At 35.6% G+C, this 21679-nt stretch overlaps 1 protein-coding gene across 4 annotated transcripts in view; it reads right to left on the bottom strand.

The window, feature by feature from the left end:
• The window catches only part of ITPRID2 (ITPR interacting domain containing 2), a 36441-nt gene extending 15238 nt beyond the window's left edge, over window positions 1-21203 (bottom strand). For 3 of the 4 annotated variants that reach the window (XM_054562601.1, XM_054562605.1, XM_054562604.1), the window contains exons 1-10: window positions 20847-21203; window positions 20445-20490; window positions 17433-17482; window positions 16542-16598; window positions 14453-14492; window positions 14267-14365; window positions 12851-13059; window positions 11058-11752; window positions 4507-4579; window positions 568-656 (exon numbers count right to left, since the gene is read on the bottom strand). In XM_054562601.1, coding sequence (XP_054418576.1) covers window positions 568-656; window positions 4507-4579; window positions 11058-11752; window positions 12851-13059; window positions 14267-14365; window positions 14453-14492; window positions 16542-16598; window positions 17433-17482; window positions 20445-20490; window positions 20847-21057 — 1569 coding nt within the window. In that variant the 5' untranslated portion in view covers window positions 21058-21203. The remainder of the gene's footprint in view (window positions 1-567; window positions 657-4506; window positions 4580-11057; window positions 11753-12850; window positions 13060-14266; window positions 14366-14452; window positions 14493-16541; window positions 16599-17432; window positions 17483-20444; window positions 20491-20846) is intronic. The other variant, XM_054562603.1, reaches the window with a different exon arrangement.
• Between the last annotated feature and the right edge of the window lie 476 nt (window positions 21204-21679).

Below are 21679 nucleotides of genomic sequence, written 5' to 3'. Positions count from 1 at the left end.
CTTTGGGGGGGTTCTTTTTCTCTTACCCAATTTTCTTTAAAATTAGCATACAGGTATTTTCAACACTTTTCATATAGATTCTGTGTACTGTACACATAGATTATAACCTCCTTGAGAATAAACATTTGCTTAACTTCTAGGTTATCTAACATATTCTCACATAAAAGCCATATAATAATCAGCAAGCTATAGAGTCACATTTAATGTTAGTTATTAAATAAACAATTATTTAAAAATACTAAAACAGAATGATGATAAAAAATAAGAAAAATAACAGACAGATGAGGTTAATGATTAGAATAATGTTTACTGGTAGTCCAAAATTAAAGGAGAAGCTTTTTCTTGCTGTTTTTAAAAATATCAAGCCAGCGAGAGATAAAGAATTAGTGAAATATAAAATCTGTAGCTTAGATTACATCTGCATCCCAGGAAAAAAAATTTATTCTTACTTTAACTTGAAAAATAAAGATATCACAGATTCAGTCTTGAAATACATATGTACTTAAAAACTGCCTTCATTAAATATGAAGAGGTTAATCACAGTGCCTCTACAATAGAAAACTGTACCTGAAGATGATTAAGGGAGACACAGTCTGTGGAGTCTTCAGCAAAACCACTGCTATCAGAATGCTGACTTGGAGAACGGAACAGATGATCTATCAAAGGAAATGTAGTTATATAAAACCTCAAAAGGTGACTTCAATGAAAACAATATTATAACAGGTACGTGATTCACAACAGATATAGGATAAAAAACACTGATTCTGTCTTAGAAAAATATGCATCACGTATGCAAAATTGTGGCTTCAAAGGACAGGAGTTAAGTCAAATTCAAACAAAAACTTAACTGGACCTATCAGAAATTCTCAATGTTCAGTTGTTAATTAAGTTCTAATTATAATGTATTTTGGTCAGTCCAATTAATATCTTACCCTTGGAGGACAACTGCTTGAAATAAAAAAATAGCCCTAATAAACATAAAAGTCCTGAAATAAATAATTTCCGTTATGTAAATATGTTAAAGTGAAATATGTAAATATGGAGTAGGTGAAATTGGAAATTTAAATGTAGTATATAAAAACTTCTATTACCTTACTAATAAAATAGAAATGTAATTAAGACCAATAAGTTAAATAATTTGTATGCAAGGGTACCTAAATGTTGCTAATGTTTCAAATGATGCAAACACTTCTAAGTTATGAAACAATTTTTTCATAACAACTACATAAAACTCAAACAGGTTAAATGATTACATAATATTGTTAATCTTATAAAAACCCTGTTTAGGTTTTGGTCCCAAAATTCTAATTTCCAGTTAGCATAACCTAAAAACAAAATAGTTTAGTATATAAGAAAGCCAACTAAGCAAAGCAAGCATAATGACGCACCCATCCACACTACCAGTACCACCTGGTAGAGCCTTTACAACTATTACATTTACTAAGGGAGACTCTTGACGAGGCAATCAAGTTCTGTAGAACTTCAAAAGCAACAGGCTAAATTGTGCTTACCAAATCCACATTCATTTAAGAGTTGAATGATAGAAATAAAAAACTCCACAATATATTTGATTAAAATCCAAAATCAATTCAAGTTTGCCTGACTTTGAAAAACATCTCACCATAACTTTAATTTCAACTTGGGGAATCATGGAATGAACTAATTTTTTTTCTCATTAATAATTTAGAATAATCTGTAATATCATTGGTAAATTAATAAGACTGCATAATATAATATAAGAAACTGATCCATAGCCTTGATAAGTCTAGGCGAACTGGAGTAATTGTGAAACTGAACTGGAATAAGTGGTTAGTTGCCATAGGTACTAATTATGCATTAATTAAGTGAGAAAACGATTAACATCTTATGTTATAGCATATCACCTTACTTACGTGTATGTCTTTTTTTTTTTTTTTAACGACATTGGGAGCATGCTGAAGGCAGGAGCCTTCTTTATTCCTCTTTGTATCCTAATATCTAGCGCAAGCTAACAATAAAAAATGCTTGCTGAATAAATCAGTGGTAACTATTCTCCTTAAAGAAACAACAGAATTATGCAATCACTTCAAGGATTTAGAAGTGAAACTGCCTATCTGGTTGGGCAAAGGGCAAACTGCCAGAGAGTCCAGGGAGGCCTGAGTGACCAGCTATGCTCAGGTTCTCTCTGCTAAGCTCTGTTTGATCTGCAGCAGAGTACAGTGTGTGCTGAGTTCACCTCTCTGTGGTAAGCCCTGAGTTCACACACGTTAAGTCAGAGTATCGACTGCTCAGACTTCAAAGCAGGTGTCGGGCACTGGAAAGAACAAGGGGGCCTAGGTTCAAGTCTCTGCTTTATTCCTGTTCACAAATAACTTCTCTCCTCTGCAAAACAAAACAATATTCTCCTATCTATCTCACAGGCTTACTTTAGGAACTAGGTACAGTGCCAGTAAAACTATTCTGTAACTTATAAAACACAATGTATAGGTTCTTTAGTAAGACATTTATTTCAGTTTCACAAAAAGCACCGTTGTCCACAGAAAAAGACGGAACTAAAAAGAAACAGACCTCCATACTAGCTGAAGAGATAAGACATTTCTAATTGAAAACTAGGAAGTTAGAGCAAACCAATGAAACTTAGAACAAAACAAAATCTGGAAACTTTATTTGACCAGTATCATAAAGAAACAAAACAGAACACTTGCATGCTTTGCTAAAGAATACACTGTTTCTCTTCTGTAATAAGGAAACTTGTGTACTGCTCTCAAAACTCTTACTGAATGGTAGCTGTGACTAAGTCGCTCAAGTGTTCTAGGACTCAGCATATCAATCCCAGGACTGGGTTTGAGGTTAAGATCATTGTAATTTTAAAAGTCCTCTTAGTAGAGTGTAAAATATTTTTATACATACGCCATAGGTATTTTTACTAAAGTTGTAAGATAAATGTTATCAATGATTCTAATTCTGCAATTATGATTAAGATGCTCACATATTTGCATTACCAAAATTTGATGGCTACCTTCAAAAATGACTAAAACACTACACTATTCTCTTTCCCTTTCTCTCATGCACACATAAAACCATTTTACTGTTAATCTATAAAATTATGATTCATAAAAATGTTAACATTTTTACTTATGCCACCAGAAATGAGACCCTATATCATAAAAGGAAAAAACCCAGATGTGAATATAAACCACATTCCATCTTTCCTACCACAGAAAGCTTACACTTGAAAGATCTTAAAAATAATTATACTGTTTTTATTTAAATATATAAATTTTGCCTACATCCTAGTAATGTGGACAAACTAGCCAAGCATAAGGGATTTTAACCTCGAGCAAATCAGAGAGCAAATAGCAAACAGGTTTTAGGTAGAATCTTGGAATTTTTGAGCTACAAATCCATTTAAGAAATATCCCATAGGCATGAAAGTGCAACAACCGACATGAAAAAAAGCTCTAAGTTCAAAGATACTATTACCCCTATGGGTACAGGGCAAGCTGCTTTTTCAAGTGTTCCTTGTCTACCTATCTAAAGCAAAGATTCCTCGATGGCTGTGAACTCTGCCTTACAGCTCAGAAACACATACATGTATTTATGGACTTACAAGGAGAGGAAGACTAAACAGTAAGTTTTGTTCTGTTTCCGACGAGAACCATGGTGACCCAGTAAGTGGAGCTTGTGTTTCTCAGTACCATATTGCAATAAAAGAAAAATTATATGCAAATTGTTTCTTATGAAGTCATTTCAGAGATCAGAAGAAAACAAACATGTAATTTCCTATTCTAGGAACATACATATGAATCTTTGCTTAAAAAAAAACAGGGTGGTTCAGCATGTGTAAAGTTTTAAAAATAAACAGTCCTACCTTCAGTGGTCATTTTAACTTCTTCCTCTCCTTTTCTCTAAATCTCAAACTTTGTGACTTTAAAGATTAAACATGCTTTTCTTGTAAATTAAAAGTGAAATAAATAGATTCAAAGGTCCTTTGGTCAATAATTAATAATTCAAGAGAAGAAAGATACCTACAGCCACTCACCTTTGATCCATAGTTTGAATTTAATTTAACTAGCTTTAACTATTGCTGAGATGTTGGTGTCTTCTGCCAGAGGCATATTCATATATCATACCTAGGAGCCATGTTTAAGTAATGAAAACCCAGAAGCAGACAATATAAGAGTATATTTTCATCATAACCATGTTAAAATGTGAGCTTGAATCTGCTGCTCTTTCTGTTCCTTCCCATCTAGCACTATGCAAAGCTGGAAAATATTTAAAGTACACAGAATTGTGTAACAAGGTCATTAGATGATAAGCAAAGTAAAATTACTTTATGAGCACAAAAGTTTTCAAGGATATAAAAAATGCTATAACCAAACCATAATGAAGCATGCATACCTGTGTTCTTAACTGTCTTTTCACACTTTTATGTACTACAAATACTGGTGGATAAAACACCTTTCAAAACCAACTGATAACACTTTGGTAATGTGCTTGGTATCTAGTGGACACTGGTCTACTTACCTCTTTTTGACTTAGTAAGACCTAGCTGGTAAGTGGCTGGAACATGAGGAGCTTCTCCCTCTGTACTTTGAACCTAAAGAAGAATTTGAAGTAATTAAAACATAAAGAATCTACAGCAAAGAAGAATACCTCTTGATAGTCACTTATTAAACAAATCAACCTAACTAAAAGAGTACCAAAGCCTCATATAATTTAAAAACTGCAGGACATCTTACCTCAGAAATGTTAGAATGTCCCTATTTTCCAGTTGAGAAGACGAGTGCAAGTTTGCAGCTAGGAAAGAGATATGACTACATGTATAAACTACCTCATTAAAAAAGAGATTCCTATTATATGAAAAATAGATCCATAATAAAAGTTCTTCTCTAAAAGTTCAACTTCAAAGTATAAGGTCTGTCCCAGGAGCACTGCCGAGAGGCTTTCTGCAGCAGACTATGGCACGACCGACACACAGCTGAGGCAAGCACAAGTCCTGCATCTTTGGAAAATGGCACATTGTGCACACACTGCAATATTCTAAAAAATCCCACAAATTCTCAGGTAACAAAATTGCTTGTTTGTAAGACTTCTTTGTCCAGACATAATTGTTCTTTCAAGACATACCTTTGGAGGTTTAAGTGGAAAAGCAGGTTTCATTACAGAATGAAAATGTTGACAGATCCTTAACCGTAAATCCTCCCTGAAAACTCTGTCCAAAGAAGGTATCAAATCCACAAAAGTTGTCTCTTTACACTGTCTTTTTCCATACCTGCACAACTACGTAATTAAGGAATTTTCAGATTCCTTGTTCACCACACCCACCCTCCAAATACTCTAGCTATTCTAACATAACTAACTCTCTAGTAAGATTGAACACTGGCCCACTGGTTGGGGAACACTAATTCCCAACACTTTACACCCTGTTATGATTAGTACTTAAAATAATAAATAAAGTCCTAGTACTGAGTGTGAACTAGACAAACATGGGATTTCAATATTGAAAAAAATTGAGAGCAAGTAGCAAACAAGTCTTAGGTAAAACCCTGGTAGTTTTGAGCTACAAATCTATTCAAGAATAAGAAATATTCCATATGAATGAGAGTGGAATGACCAGCATGAAAAAAAACTTAGAGGTTAAAGATGCTATTACCTAATTTAAAAATTGATCTGATTTGTCTTTGTTCTAAACAGTTCCATGAATCCAAGTTTACTGAAAGCACACTGACCATTTAAAATCATCACCTATAAATCACATATAAAATAGTTTCTACTTTTTTTTGTTACTGAAACATTATAATATATTCTTCAAAGCAGCAGACATAAGTTCAACAGGAAAACCATTGTTTTGTGTGCAAGGAAACAAAATGCATTTTCTTTTTATACGCAACAAAGGGTCTATTATTAGTCTTTATTTAGGCCTAGTCTACTTCAAAGAGTTTTCTATAAAGTAAATATCAAATAGACCAAAAAAGTATAAAACAAATACAAATGTCTCTTCAATTATATTTTAGGAATCTCAATTTAGGCACAGCATGATAATACAACAAATTATAAACTCTCATTTTTAAATATAGATTTATCATATATTCTGTTCCTTAGATTTACAAAATTAGTCACAAAAAAATCCCATGACTTTAATGAATATGTATCTTTAGTATAGTATCCTTCAAGATGCTCTTCTATGGCAAAAAAAAAAAAAAATCAATCTATTCCCTCTCTTTCACCACAAACCCCAAATCTAATTGAAAGAAAATGGCCCTAAAAAAAGAAAAAAGAAAGCTGTGAATGTCATATTTTACTAATAAAGCTATTAAAATGAGGATCCTTTTGGTCATTTACTCAGCAAAATCATCAATCACTTTGTTGAAGGCAGAAACAGACATACTAGTGATAATGACTGAATTTCACAGCTGATTACATTTTATTATGTCACAGATGTGCAAAGAAAAGCAGTCATATTCGAGATGGGGTGCACCACAGAAAATTATGACACAAACACAGAACTTATATTTACGTGGCATGATCTTCCCTATGCAATGGCTTCAATTCCAGGTAAAATTCTAATCATTTGCTACAGGTTGCCTTTCATTAAATTAACTATAGTTCAATAATGATAGCCAAATTGAGTGACAAAGAATGGGTGTTCATTGTACTATTTTCTTTCATCTTTGTGTAAGCTTGAAACTTTTTTATTGAATTTATTGGGGTGACAATGGTTAATAAAATTATATAGGTTTCAGGAGTACAATTCTGTAATACATCATCTGTATATTATATTGTGTGAAACTTTTCATAATAAAAATTACAAAAAGAAAAACAACTCTCTAGCTCCTCACTAATCCAAAATGTCAAAATTGCTTGGTCTCAGTGTTTTGGGATTCAAAGTTTATGAAAACAGCTTTAAAAGTAACCCATACATTTGAGTTACTTCATTTAAAAAACATTTTAATAAAACAAAGACCATACCTTTTAACTGCCATGGTAGACACATACTTTGTTTTGGGTTTTTTTTTTTAACATTTGTCACATTTATCTTTTATGCATAATACTACTGTATTATGTTTTACAGAGCAACAATATGTGGATGTTCTAATTCAAATAACCCTTCCTCTAAGGTATAAAAAGACCTGTACAGCAGTTTTTTAAAAAAGAAAATCAAAATTGTAGCTTTAGAAATTACAGTACTGCCTAATATTTAGTGATATCTCAAAAAAATTCAAAGGAAAGCATTATTTTTCCAAAGGAGTACTATTGGCTTATGCAGCTATCACATGACTTCTTGTTTAGTGTGTGTGATATTATCTCAGTTTTCTTAACTGCAAAATAAACAATGAAACTCTTATCTCACAAGTCCTTAGGATGATCAAATGTGATTATAAGTATTTTGAAACAGTAAAGTGGGAAAGATTCACAACACATCTCTCTCTTCCATCCTCCAGAAAATCATACAGACACTCCCTTGCCCCTCCCTTCAGCAAGGCATTGATATCAAAGGGAACATAACCACCCTCAAAAATGTGATGGAGAACCACCGCTTTCAAGCAATTATCAAATGTTGGAGAGGGAAAAAGGTTTCTTGATCTCTAAAGGGAGAAAACTGGAAAATGAAATCGAAGAATTCATCCTGTGCTAATCTATGATTCTAAAATTAGTTACAAATTTTGATCTTAAAAAAAGGAACCTTTCAAGTTTTAAAAACACATATACATATATATATGGCTTACTTTTACTGCTAGGCAAATATCAAATAACAAAACTTAGTGCTTAATTGGGCTTTGAAGACATTGGTACATATGCCATGGATTACAGTTCATATTTTATTGCAGATACAATATAAGACTTCAAAACACATACAGTTAAATTTGAAAGGTCAAAAAGCACAACTTCACTGATTGATTTGGGATTACTTTACCTCAGGCCAATAAATATAATAAAAGCAATCCTCAAACTTAATGGTTAAAATAAGTACAGTAAGTCCCCCATTTAACATTGTCAACAGGTTCTGTAACTTTAGGCAAAACGATGTATAACAAAAGCAAATGTACGATAGGCTAGCTAGTTGATATAAACGAGTTAAGTTCCTATGGCATCTCCTCAACTATAACAAAACAATATTGAATAAAACAATGTTAACCGAGAACCTGCTGTTGAGGTACATTAGTTAAATCAACAATCAGTGTGAAGACAGGAATTAGAAACACTTAGTAAAACTCTGATAGCTTAAAAACTTATGTATACTTCCAATAATATCTGTATTTGAATATAAATTCATTTATAGAGTGAGGAGATACAGAACAATCTATTTACAAAAATATACAGATAAAAGTCCTCCTTCCTATCACATTTAAGTATGAGAATTTTTTTCTTTATACCTAAAAGAACAATAATTGCTTAATGAGTAGAATCATTTTGGTTTAACTATGAATTGTTCATACTACTACTTTATGGCTCTAGAGTTACCATGATGTATTTATTCAAAATAAGCCATTTCAAAAACACAAGAATTAATTCAGGCAAGTCTTAAGAATTAGAAAACTCAATAGTAGGATTTTTACAATTTTTAGACATACTGAAACTTTTAAATGGTTCACAAGACATTTTTATAAGGCAAGCTGAGTTTTCATAGAAAATAGTCTATGGTCCTTTTTCCCCCCCCTTAACATAAGAAACAATCACTTTCATTTTCCAAGGCCTAGGTCATTCTTGTCATCTATTTAACTCTCTTTACAATAAATATTTTCTCTCTTTGCCCCTGGTGACTGTCAGATCTTACCTTCTGCCTCAGAGGGATCAAGCAGTTTCATGCACAGAGCCGGGTCTGCAACATTTCTCCTACCTAGCTCCCAAAGCAGCTGGCAGCCAGTTAGTCTGTTTGAAAACTGGCTTACTGAGGGAGAAAGAGTGTGTGCTCTGACTTATATTTATTCACTGTTTTTACAAGAAGAAAATTTCCCAATAGGAATTAAACCTCAAGGGGAAAAATAGTAACAACACTTTGAATGGGATCTAACAGTCTGCTTCAATAAGATTGTTCTCTTAGCTTGTCAGTATGATTCAAATCATGCTTGGGAGGAGAGGAAATTAAAGAAACACATTATTTCCCTTCTTTATCCATTGTTCTACAAGCTCTCTTCAATGTTCCCAAAAAGATTAAAACACAATTCTAAGAGCATTTTATCCATTTCAAATATATACGAAGAACAGGATCCATTACACTTAAAATTCCCCTTCTATACAATGTAGCTATGGTTGATCATAATACCCCACTATTCTGTAACCACCAATGCATGTAATCTTGTATCTCAAAAGAACCTTCAAAGTTACATTACCTTCTTTTCATTAACAGCTTTTTGCCAGCAGAGGGAGCAAAAAAAAAAAGCCTAGTCTATCACTAAACGTTAACTTGTGGCCAAAGCACCTCTATCTAACACTTTATAAACATTTTAAAGACCTTTTATGTGTATGGTATCAATAATTTTTTTAAACTACAGCTTAGCATTCAGGAATTCTAGAAATTAAAAAGTAGCATAAAAGAGTGTCTTCTTATCTGAGTCACACATATAAGATTTACAAAAGTCTAACATAATCTGTTTAAATTTTTATATTCTGCTATTGTATGAAAACAAAAAAAACTGTCAAAACTGGCTGTCACAGAGAGCACCCTTAATGGAAGGCGAGCAGTTACCCTTCAATTATGAGTGCTAGGACAAGTTTTGATCACACCAAAGTCAAAAAAGAAATTGAACAATGGAATGAAATAAAAAGGAATTTTAATTAAAGTAGTCATTTTCTGAATTCATTAATAATATATTAGGAATGAAAGAGTAAAATATGAAAATACATAAAAAATAAAGATTACCAAAAATTGTAAAATATTTCAAAAGGCTGCTCCAGCTCCCTTTCAGTTTCATTTTTTAGTGGGAATCAAAGTATTAAAGGATATAGTAGAAGACCTCAAAGGGGTAAATGGCTATGTCAACAATTGAAATTTTGCAGTAAGTAAAAAAACTTTCACTAATGAGAGATACACACTCACCTAAGAGTACATTTATGGGCAGACTCAATTATCCCATTTTCCAATACCCTAATATAATGACATATAATTCTAAACCTACTGTGAGCTAAGTAAAATTACTCTGTAGTGAATTTTTAAAAGAAAAATTGCACATTTATAGCCACAACCCTTCAGCAGGACATATATGCCTTACTTTCCTCCTTTGTAAAATGAGACCACCACTACCTGCTTCCCAAACTGAGAAAGACAAGTACTTCAAGGACCTAGTACAGTACGGTAGGTTAGCTGCTTAATAAAGTTCAGGTTTCTGCCCCAAGCTATATAGCTACAACTCATAAGAATCAGCTCCCACGATTCAAAAGCAGTAGTATATGAACCTAATCAAAATTATCATTTTTACCTTGTCCAATTCAAAATGTATGCAAATTATCAGGACTATCCCTAAGTAAAAGAAAAAAGTAATCAAACACTGCTCTTCTGGGCTTGCAGAAATCCTATTCAGGGGCCTTTCAAACTCCTTCCTGAGGTTCCCTATCCTCCCTTCAAGTACCTATCTTTCTGGTCTTTCCAGTCCCCAACTGAAACCTATCCTCAAAAGTCTTCTTCACAGTTACCCTTTCCACCAAGATACATTACTAAAAGCTTGCCAAAAGACACATAGCCATTTGGTGGCAGAGACAGAACTCAAACCTGTTTGATTTCAGAGCCTGTGTTTTTAACTATTATGCAATACTGACTTGAATATGAATATTCTCTCAGGATTTTCTCGGGGCATCAAAATCTTAAACTGAGAGAAAGGGGGTTAAAGTTCAAGTACTACAACAGAGGTGGACGACAAAGGATCTAGAGAAGCTGATAAACTGTACCATGACCTTGATTTCACATACTCCTGTGATCACTTACTGGTTTGTGAAACACGAAACAAAAAACCTAGAAAGTTAAAACTAGAATTTTTTATCTAGCATAAATCTATTAGCCACCTTTCATTTTAAAAACCATTTTGGTACCTTTTCCCAACTTAAGTATTTGAAACAAATCTTAGTAACATTTCACTTACCTCTTCCATTTCAAAGGAGTCCTTCTGTTGCACCATTATATTTCTGATGGATGGGATCGTCAGTGGTGCACATGGCTCTTTTTCAGCTGTGGACATATGGACAGTTTTCACCTCACTGCTATTTTCCAGCTCACTGTGGCTGGCCAAGTTGAAGTCGCTACCTAAGTCAGATTCCATAATACCAGATTTCTCACCCAGTTTATCAGGACTTTGAGTTTCTTTACTTTGTTCACTTTCAGTATCTTGGTTAAAATTACTGTTTGCTTCATCAGAAAGTCTATCAATGTCAACATTCTCCATAATAGATGCTGAATTAATTGACACTTCTTCTTTAACTGTAGCCAGCATATAAGATGAGTCCTTCTTCTTCACAACTTTTTGAGACCTTTGATCATTTTTACTGCCACTTTCTTCACTCACTGAAACATTCAGAATCTTTCCTTTTTCAATTGCTGAGGAAGGAGTACTACTTTCTCCTTTCTCTGTTTTATCAACACATAAATTTAGTTTTGATAGTGTTTTCATTAAGCGATTTGCAGTGTTACTTCGGGTTAAAGGTGGAGGTGAGTCTGTCTCCTTGGAGGTTACTGAGGACATGCTTCCAATTCTCTGAAGGGGTGTTCCAGAGACTTGAGAATATAATGAAGAAAACGCATTGGCCACTGTAGTAAGCACTTCAATCTGACGGAAACGGCCTACCAAAAAAAAAAAAAAAGTGTTGATTTTATATGTATGTATGTATGTATGTATTTATTTATTTCTATAACTATTATTTAGAACTCCAATAACTGCACTTAAATCAAAAAGATTATGAAACCAAAAAATTTTCCCCTTACTGAACACTTAAAACTCTTCTACATTTACTGTGGAGATTTTTCACTCTTAAGCACTAGAATTTAGTTTTAAAAAATCAGCCCTAGCTGGTGTGGCTCAGTGGATTGTGTGCTGGCCTGTGAACCAAACGGTTGCTGGTTCTGTTCCCAGTGGGGTACATGCCTGGGTTGTGGGCCAGTTCCCCAGTGGGGGACACATGAGAGGCAACCACACACTGATATTTCTCTCCCTCTCTTTCTCCTTCCTTTCCCCTCTCTCTAAAAATAAATAAATGTTTTTTCAAAAAATCAGAAAGCAGCAAAAAGCATAATGACACTGAATAAAATAAAAAAGGACTAGTTATTCATCTACAACAGTGATTATGTTTTTAGGTCTTGGACTCCAGTAAGTCTCTTCCAAATGTTCTCCTAATAAAGTATACACAAGTACATATTTTATATTTAATTGGGGAGTAAGGTAGATTTATAGATCTCTTAAAACTAATCCAAAGACTAAACTAGAGATCCTATTTTTAGAACTTCTGATCAACAGAGAAAAATAAGCAAAGACATAATATGAATATCAATTACCAAATTAGCCATGCTATTTCAGATTTACAGAAAAGCACCTGAAACTGACCTCATTTAATAGTAACAAGGCCCCTCCCCCATTCTTTCCTTCTTGAACAAAAGCCATCGGAAGACAGCTCTATGCCTAAGGTACTACCAATTAAGTGCTGCTCTACAAGAGCAGCAAGCGTCACTCTGTAAGGTTAACAGTTGTCAAGAATTTGGGAGAAGAAGAAGAATAGGTAAATTAGTAATAATATTTTCAAATAAGCAAAACAGCTATTGTGATCACCTCAATAATTAAATCTCTAGTGCTACTCCTAGAAATTAGTAAGGCTTTATAAAAATAAAACGGTCTTGGTGTAGATGCTATAATTTTTAAAGAAATATGCTAACATTTAAAAACCTTACTTGTTAAAGCGTAATTTGGGTTTTCTACTTCCATCCGCTGCATTTGAGCACTCAAAAATACTTTAATATCTATTCCTCTGGCAAATGATGATGAACTGAAAAATCTGGGTGGAATTTTAGAAGCAATATCTGGTTCATCTCGTCCAAATCCGAGATTATAAAGAATTTCTTCAGGATCTTCCTCATAAAGTTCCAACAATTCCGAAACACTACAAAATAGGGAGAAAAGACCAAAATATAACATAAGTTTATAAGTCCACATTACATTATAAATAAATTCATATTCCTGCATCCCTATAAAATCTTTTTCTAAAGCTTTAAACCATGATTGATTTCAGTATCTTTCTACACTGTGTACTAAACGTGATAAAGAACCCTTAAAAAAAATGTCCAACCTCTCAGGCTTGTTAGTATTGGAAAAAAGAGCTAACCTGTAACAACACACTCAGTAAGAGATTCTCTAAAGTGATTCCTCACCTTATTTTTTTTGTCATTTTAAGAGATTCCCAGTAAAGCAGCTAAAACAATTAGAAGAAATGTGGGGGAGAATAATCAAAAGATTAAAGAAGAAATGAAAAAGGGAAAACACACTAAGAAGCTGGTAGAACTTTGGTGCCAAGTGTCATTCTGTGGAACTTGACTTTTCTGCTGTCTTTGGCTGTCCCTGAAGAGGCAATACAGGTAACAACCTGATCTCAGGAAAGGGAGGGAGGAGCTTACTTTCAACTTTTCTCTAACCACTTCCACTCAGGAAGTAGGAGGAGTAAGGTGAATATTGGTGACAAAAAGGTATCTTCTAATTCCATTGGGAATTGAACATTTGTTATCCTTCCTCTCTCATACCCCTGATAATCCAAGCTGAGACTCACCAAGAAAAATAGGACTGTTAGAGAAAGAACTAGAACAGAAGAAAATTTCCATTTGTTTCAGAGAAAATGCTCCAATTCTAACGGAATAATTTGGATAACTGGTTCCAGAGGCACATGTACTTGTTTATTTTGATATATTTTAAAATATAGCTTTGGTTTAATAAGAAAAAATATCTATGCCTAAATATCAAGCTTTAAGTTATAAAGATTTATTCTGATTTTTATGTCAGAGCAACTCAAGGCCCTATCAGAATGAAAAATTTGGGAAACAGAAGTCATTCCACTATAGAGTTCCTCTTTCAAATTGTTGATTGGGCTCAAAAATACTTATTCATGAATTCCAACAGCACTATAAATATATTTATTGCTTTTTATTTAATATTAATGTTTTAAAAAGAAGCAGCAGCTCCTATCAGTCAGGCTGAACCATGAAATACTTTGGATTCCTTTTGATTTCATACTACTAAGCCAAATCCAAGTTTGAAAGTGGCAAGACTACGTCATCTACAACACAATGTAATTGCAGCATAATTTAATAGTAAGTTACCTTGAAACTGTCCCACTACTTTTCCCAGAACCAGTGGAATTCATACTTCTCCCTTTCTGATGAAACTGGAGTCTTCTCTCCTTGGCCAAGATATTACTGCTGTAAACAAAATTAGATTTATATAAAACCTTATTTTCCTACAGGTCCTTCATTTTTTGAAAAGGAAGAAAGCAAACAGTTACATACCAGTTTTCAATTTGAGCATCAGTTTCATGAAGTTGGTTGGCTACAGGTAAAAAGAATAAATGTGGAATACAATTGTTAGTAGGAGAGTAGCCACTATGATACGATCATCAAAAGCAACTTAGCCACAATGTTACTGCTAAATACCTAATATGCCAAACTCTTGTCTTCACTCATTAAATCTGCATCCTTAAAAGCAATATACAAACTGGTAAGAACAGAACCAGTAACTTTTGGGGGGTGTTTTTGTTTTTGTGAGTTAGCAATGTAAAACTACTCCCATTGAGTGTTTAAAATAAAAAGATATATAATCAAACTTCTTTAACAGTTTAGAAATAAGTGGTAAGAAGATATACAGCACATGTGGTATATGTAGTTCTAATTATTCAATTTAAAAGCTGTTAATAAAGAATATCTTAAAAGCAAAAACATGGTTCAGCATTATTTAAGTGTAACAATAGTATGCATCAGTTTGTAATGTGATTTTTTTTTAGGCTGGGGATTCACTCCAGTTAAAACCACTTTTTAATGCACATACTTGAAAAATTTCTACTCTTTTCAACATAAGTTATCTTTTAAAAATCGTCTTTCAAATTTATCCCAGACTTACAAGTTCTAAACATACGTCATTAATGTTAAGTTCAGAGTAAGTTAAATTTACTTCATTTCACTTTTTTAGACAAATATAATGAAATTAACTTAAAGCATCTATTTCAGCACACCAATTTTTTTATTTCTGATCTGCAAAGCCAAGATAATTTCTTGTTTCTCTGTATATCAACCAGAGAGATCCCTAACACATTTACTAAATGAATAAAAATAATTTTGAAATGATTTGCAGTAAAACATAATACCTCCACTCTTCTCTGGGACACCCTTTTTGGGTCTGGTTTCCTATAAATAAAATCATTTAATATGGACAAATAGGCAGAGCACAGAGGATTTTAGGGCAGTGAAAATATGCTACATGACATTCTAGTGATGGCTACATGTAATTATACATTTGTCCAAACCCACAGAATGCGTAAGACCAAGAATGAATCCTAATGTAACTATGCACTTTGGGTAATTACAATGTTTCACTGTAGGTTCATCAATTGTAACATCAAGTGTAACAAACGTACCACTGTTAGGGGGATGTTGATAATAGGGACGGCTATACCTAAGGGGACAGGAAGTACACAAAAAATCTCAGTAACTTCTCCTCAATTTTTTTTGTGAACCTGAAATTGCTCTTAAATAAAGATTCTTATAAAAATAATCCCATATTGCAAAGAAACTACTAAGACAAATGCCGAAGTGTTATTTACAATAATACTGAAATGCATTTAAAAATGGGTTGACATGTTGAACTGTAGTGATTAGAAAGTAATAAGCTAAAGCTCCTAACAAAAAGTTTATTCCTTGAAAGCATATTAACAGTGATAATAAAAACTACTATATTCTAGACATTTCAATATTTATTGGAAGGTTCCAAATCATACAGATGATTTAAAACAGTAAAAGATCAAGGATATTAAATTCAGCAGATAAATTTACCATTCATCAAATTATAATTTGAAAAGATTTAATAAAATCCTTAATTTTTTTATAAAAAGCACACTGTATTAATAACCCAGTTATATAGCTACAATAATCTTAAAGTATCAGTAAAATACTTAAATAAATTCTTAATTTTATATTGTGGAAAGCTTTATTATGAATCCACAGGAAAAGATTATATAATCTGTGAAAATTTACAAATGAGCTTCAATTTAGTTTCCTCATGTATAAATATTTAAGTTTCCTTCCTTCAGCAGGACAATTCTTCCCTCAGTTGTATCACCACTGTTTGCCTCCGAACAGTTCCGTTAAGCATTTAAGTTAAAGAAAGACACATGGACATTTTACATGGTTTTTCGAGCCATTCCTGTGTATATCTAGAGTCTGACCAGATTGTTAACATATGAAAGATTCTATAAAATCTGTCTGAGCCATTTTCAAGACCTTTAGGTTTAGCTATGAGGATCTTAAACCTGAAAGCAATCAACTTTCCCTTCTTCCCTTATTTTAATTTTAAAACTATATGAAAATACAGTTCTTCCAAACATACCTTCAGCTCCCAGTGACAAATCATCTTCAAAACTTCCGCCATTTCTCAAAAGCACGCCTGAAAGAAACATTAAAAGATTCACCCTGGTGTTCTGTTCTTCCTGACCCCTATGTAAAATCATTGTCTTAGTAAACCAAACTGACCAAACAAAATATAAGATACAGTGAAGTGTTTCAGATTTGAATGCCCTCAGAAATTATTCTGATACAATTTCTAGAAGCAAGTATAAATTTTATCATAAAGAAGCCATGATCTGCAGGCAAGTAAAGTTCGTAGAAGCAGATCTACAGGCCATTTAGTACCCAAGCCTTTGATATGTTCAAATAGATAACATAATCTTACCCAAGAATTTCATGGAAAACCAGATCCTGGAGCAATCATTCCTTTCACGCCACTTATATTAAGTCAGGAGCTCAAGCCAGATTTTCCTGACACTGTCGTAAATGTTTCTTATATGCTTTGCTACTACCTACACATTCTTGTTGTACTTTGAACTTTAGAACTGTCTTGCGCAGATGGTAAATTTCAGGTGTGGCAATTTCATTACGGTAAGCAAAGAAATGCAGCACTAAAATTGATCTAGTTTATTCAATATATATTTTCCTTATGGTTACATACAATATTTTTATATTTAATTAGTCTTTATAATATCTTTACCTGGACAATAAAAATATGAGTTTCACATTGTGAAAGGTTTGGTAATCTGCTTAAACTCACCACTGTTTTAAAGTTTATTGACAAAAGTTCTCCCTTTTGGCTTCTATTGCAGAAGAACATATTTTAAACCTGAACATTACTTTTACAATTCACGTACATACACACATTCATTCAGAGGACAAACGAAGCAAGACACTCAAAAAGAACAGATTTGGAAAGGCAACTTTTTCTTACCCTTGAGTGTACTACTGCTTTGCTCATCCAGTGAGGCTCCCAAAGGGGTACTGAAACCACATAAACATATAAACCTTAGTCTTGAAAAGCTGTCTGGAGAACTGTCACTGCACAACCTAACACTTAAAAGGTTATACAGCTAAGCAAGCTTCTAATCACAGTGTTACTCTCCTCCCAAACACACAAGGAATGCAAGTGGATTACATAAGTAATATGCTACTAACTAAGCAAATACCTATGTCAATTCAGTTTACCAGGAATGATTTAATCACACATCTGATCTGCCAGCAATTAAGGGCAAGAATGACAATTACAAATTATATGAACTGGCAGTTTCTTTACAAGAACAGAGAGTGACAACAGGGATTAAGAAAATGTCTGCTTCCCTCAGTTCTCTCCTTAGAAACAGAAAACAGAATTGAAAAAGGGCAAATCTTTATCTCCGAAAATTAAAAAGTTAGACTCTCATTAGAAATAAGGCTCAACAGTTTTCTTAAACCTTACCCGTTAAATCTGTCACTAACATTTTAGAGCACCACCGGGCAACTCCTTCACCCCACTATTATCTTTCTTTGATGTAAATGGAGAAGCTGGAGATCTATTTTCTGATTTTAAACTACAAAGTATATAGTCTTCATTTTACTCTGAAAATAACTAAAAAGTCAGCTTGAGAATCAGTCTTAAGAATCAGCTATTACTAAAATCCTCTCACATTCTTGTAGTTCACAGATAACTGCAAAATTTCTTTTTTAATGCAAAATTGTTTTTCACTTCTTTCTCAAAACTGTTAAAGAAACAGATAATTTGAATGTTCTACTGCCATAACAATTTATACCTGTTAAAAATTCCATCAGACATAGGATCAACATAAAAATATCAGTTTTCAAATTAAATGTTACTGAAATGCCAATTAAATCTTAACTTTTTGCAAATATACAGGCAATGACAGTTCTTTGAAAATTAATGCTTCTTTAGAAAAATTAGTGCTTTTTAGTAAAAAGAATCATAAACAACTACCATAAAGAGATTAATAAAACAATTGAGCTAAGTTTTTGCATATGTTTTAATAAAACTAATTTATGCCATCAAAATAGTAATTCTTCCCGATGGCTGCTTTCTTAGGACAAATCACTGTATTACTCCTTGTGCAGATGTAGCCACTGACACAAAGTGGCAAATAAAGAGAGTATCACTGACATCTCTTTCCACACACATCTCTCACTTTTATAACTGCTCTCTCCCAAATTCTATCAAAAACTCTGTCCCTTCTTTGATGTTAATTCTAGCAAATTGTGTCCTCTTAGCCCCCCCCCCCCAAAAAAAACGGTTATCAAAATAAAGATTCCCTTTAAGGGAAGACAGCATGGTATCTTTACTTAGGATATGGACAGCAACAGGAAAAGAATCAATCCAGGGAAAGAGTTGTCTTCAGACCACTTGTATACAAAGTAAATAGATGCTCAACTCTGAGAAAGACCCTAAATTGTTACAGAAAAAATATTACAGTTGCATATATCCTAGAAGTCAAATCTGTGATAATAAAGCCAACACGAAAAAACTCGCTTAGCTTTCCCAGGTATAAATGAACGCTACCTTTGTACAGAACAGGTGCAACCGTAGGGAACAAAAAAGAAACCTTTGAGGAAAGGGAGCAGCAGACTATAGAATCTGCCTACATAAATCAAGTTAAGCAATAAAATTTCTGGAATTTTTCAGACATGATGTATCCTGGTGAATACTAGCATTGGCTTATTGCATTTATCTTAAAAGATGCATTTATTTACTATATATTTGAGACAATCAAGGAGATCTACCTGATACTTGATATAATCTCTTATACAATCTTAATTCCTTTACATCATAAAGTACACATAATGTGATTCTTCCCTTGCTCTTAAACATTTTCTTGTGCATCTTTAGAGAGCAGGTCTATATATTTCATCCTATCTCAGAGGGTCTATGACCCCCCTCCCCCCCCCAGTAAAGGTTAAGGAGTTCTGTAATAAAGAGTGTTCAGGAAGGCTCCAGGCAATTCATCAAAACAGAACATCACTAGAGTAGTGGGCAACATTTTATCTATCTTTCGGAAAGAAAAATAAACTGGTACATAACAGAATCACTTCTCCCTCTCCCCAAACTCTGGTACTTGAACAAAAGATTAAGAAAAGCCCAAAATGATATGGCAAAAAATATGTGCAGAAGCAAACATCCTAAACAAAGTTAAAAAGCAACATTCTTCACACGAGATTTGTAAGTAGCAAATAAATTGCAAAAAAAAAAAAAATTATACTGTGACACAGGCACATTTCACTCTGGTAAGATTTACTTGCAATATGATTCAGCTCCTCTGTACTTTATCAAACATGTTTGTACCAGTTGCCAAAGCATGTAATTAAACAGATTTATGTAGTCTGAATGCCTTCAAAGCTCTATTTCCTATCCCTGAATTCCAGCGCCATTTGACAAATGTATTTTCAAGAAGTAAACTACAAGAACAAAGTTAGTTTTAATAGCTCTCCAAACAGAATTAGGGCGCGCACACACACACACACACACACACCAAAACTAAAGCCCAGTTAGTGTACTGTAGTTAAGTAAACCCATCTAAAACACATTTGAAAGGGAAATGGTTGGAAGCCAGAGGTACAGATGTCAAAACAAAAGCAAAGTGAAATATTGTATGAAATGTGAAGATCCTTTCGAAAACAAGGCAAGCAGAATAGTATGGCGTGATTATCTGTTTTAGGTATGCTATCTCTGATGCAAACTAACATCATGCACTGGAGTTCAAGTTCTAACAACTGTAAAGGTAACGCGATCACCAAACAATGAGCAGTCACAGTACTTCCATTTCTAATCGCTTAAAGAAGGAAGCTATCCGCCGGCTCACGTTCCGGTTCACAGCTTACAACGGCCATGGGACCCACAGACCGCGGCCCCAGGCACTGGGCTCAGGCGTCCCATCTACGTGGGTTTCCCTCCGGGACGCGAGCGGCGCCAGCGAGGACTCACCGGCAGTCTTTGAGCCATATCGCGATCTTCTCGTTGGGCACGTTTCCTGCGGGGCAAAGGGAGAGGACAGGTCGTTACCGATATCAAGAGGACTCCGATGGTGGAGTAAACCTGGGCACTTCCATGGAGAAGAATCTACTGTGGACAAAATGCAGCCTAGGCAATGTGTCTTTAGGGTCCATCTGAAGAGAAACGAGACGGCACCTGGGTGTCTATGTTGACGCTGGAGACGCCTTGCCAAGCGCGCGTGTTTAAAGATCGGAAGCGTCTCCTATCGTCTTAGCCAGGAGGATCTTCCACCACTGACCGGAGTCGCCCAAAGGCACACGAGACTTTCCCCCGCCCGCCAGCCCGCATTTCTCCGAGTCCCCCGCCCGCCGCAGCTCCCGGGGGCGCACCAACCTCTCCCCGGGGCCGCCGGCAGCTTCGCATCCGGGAGTTCCTCCTCGTCGTCCTCGTCCTCGTCCTGCGTCGTCGCTTCTGTGGACAGGTCCTCCGTCTCCGACGCCTGCCAGGACCCGCGGCACTTGGCCCAGGCCTTCCTCCTGCGACTCGCCACTTGCCACTCCAGTTCCTCCTCCGCCTCCGCCGACGCCACCAGGGGCCGGTCCATGGCCGCACCAGGGGCTCCGCTGCCCCAGCCGTCGGAGCCTGTGTGAGACCAGGCGGCGGCGGAGACCCCCGCCCCTGCTGTCAGCGCCCGGCCGGGCTGGGGGCCCGGGGCAGCGGGCGCCGGAGGAGGAGGAGGAGGAGAAGGAGGAGGAGGAGGAGGAGGAGGGGATGGGAGGGAGGGAGGGAAGGAAGGGGAGGGAGGAGGCGGAGGGCTGGCGCTTCACATGAAGCCGGCCGGGCGCGGGAGCGCTAGTGGCCCGAACGAGCGCGGCCGGGAGCTGAGCGCCCGCCAGCCCCCGCTTCCAAGTCTCCGCCCCTGGGCCTCCGCCTCCCGCCTCCCGCCTCCCGCCTCCCGCCCGGCGCGCCTGGGGCCTGGCTGGTCGCCGCGCACCAGCGCGCCCCTCCCTCGGCGGCGTCCCACGCCCCCTTCCGGCTGGGGGCACGCGGGGCGGGGCGAGGCGGGTGCAGTGTGGTGGGACCCGCCGCCCTGGGGAGTGGGCGAGACTTGCTTGCTAGTTAGTAGTGTTTTCTTCCTCGCAAGTTCTGTACTCTAAAGCAAAATGTGAAAGGCCAAGTCTCGCTCAGGGGACTTTTCATCGCGTCAAAACAAGCGTCTGCTCGCT

Source organism: Pteronotus mesoamericanus, unplaced genomic scaffold (genome assembly GCF_021234165.1).
Source record: "Pteronotus mesoamericanus isolate MK-2021 breed Mesoamerican mustached bat unplaced genomic scaffold, CSHL_Meso_final scaffold_651, whole genome shotgun sequence".
Taxonomy (NCBI): domain Eukaryota; kingdom Metazoa; phylum Chordata; class Mammalia; order Chiroptera; family Mormoopidae; genus Pteronotus; species Pteronotus mesoamericanus.
Note: the sequence above shows the minus strand (reverse complement) of the source record. Positions and strands in the feature narration are given on the sequence as shown.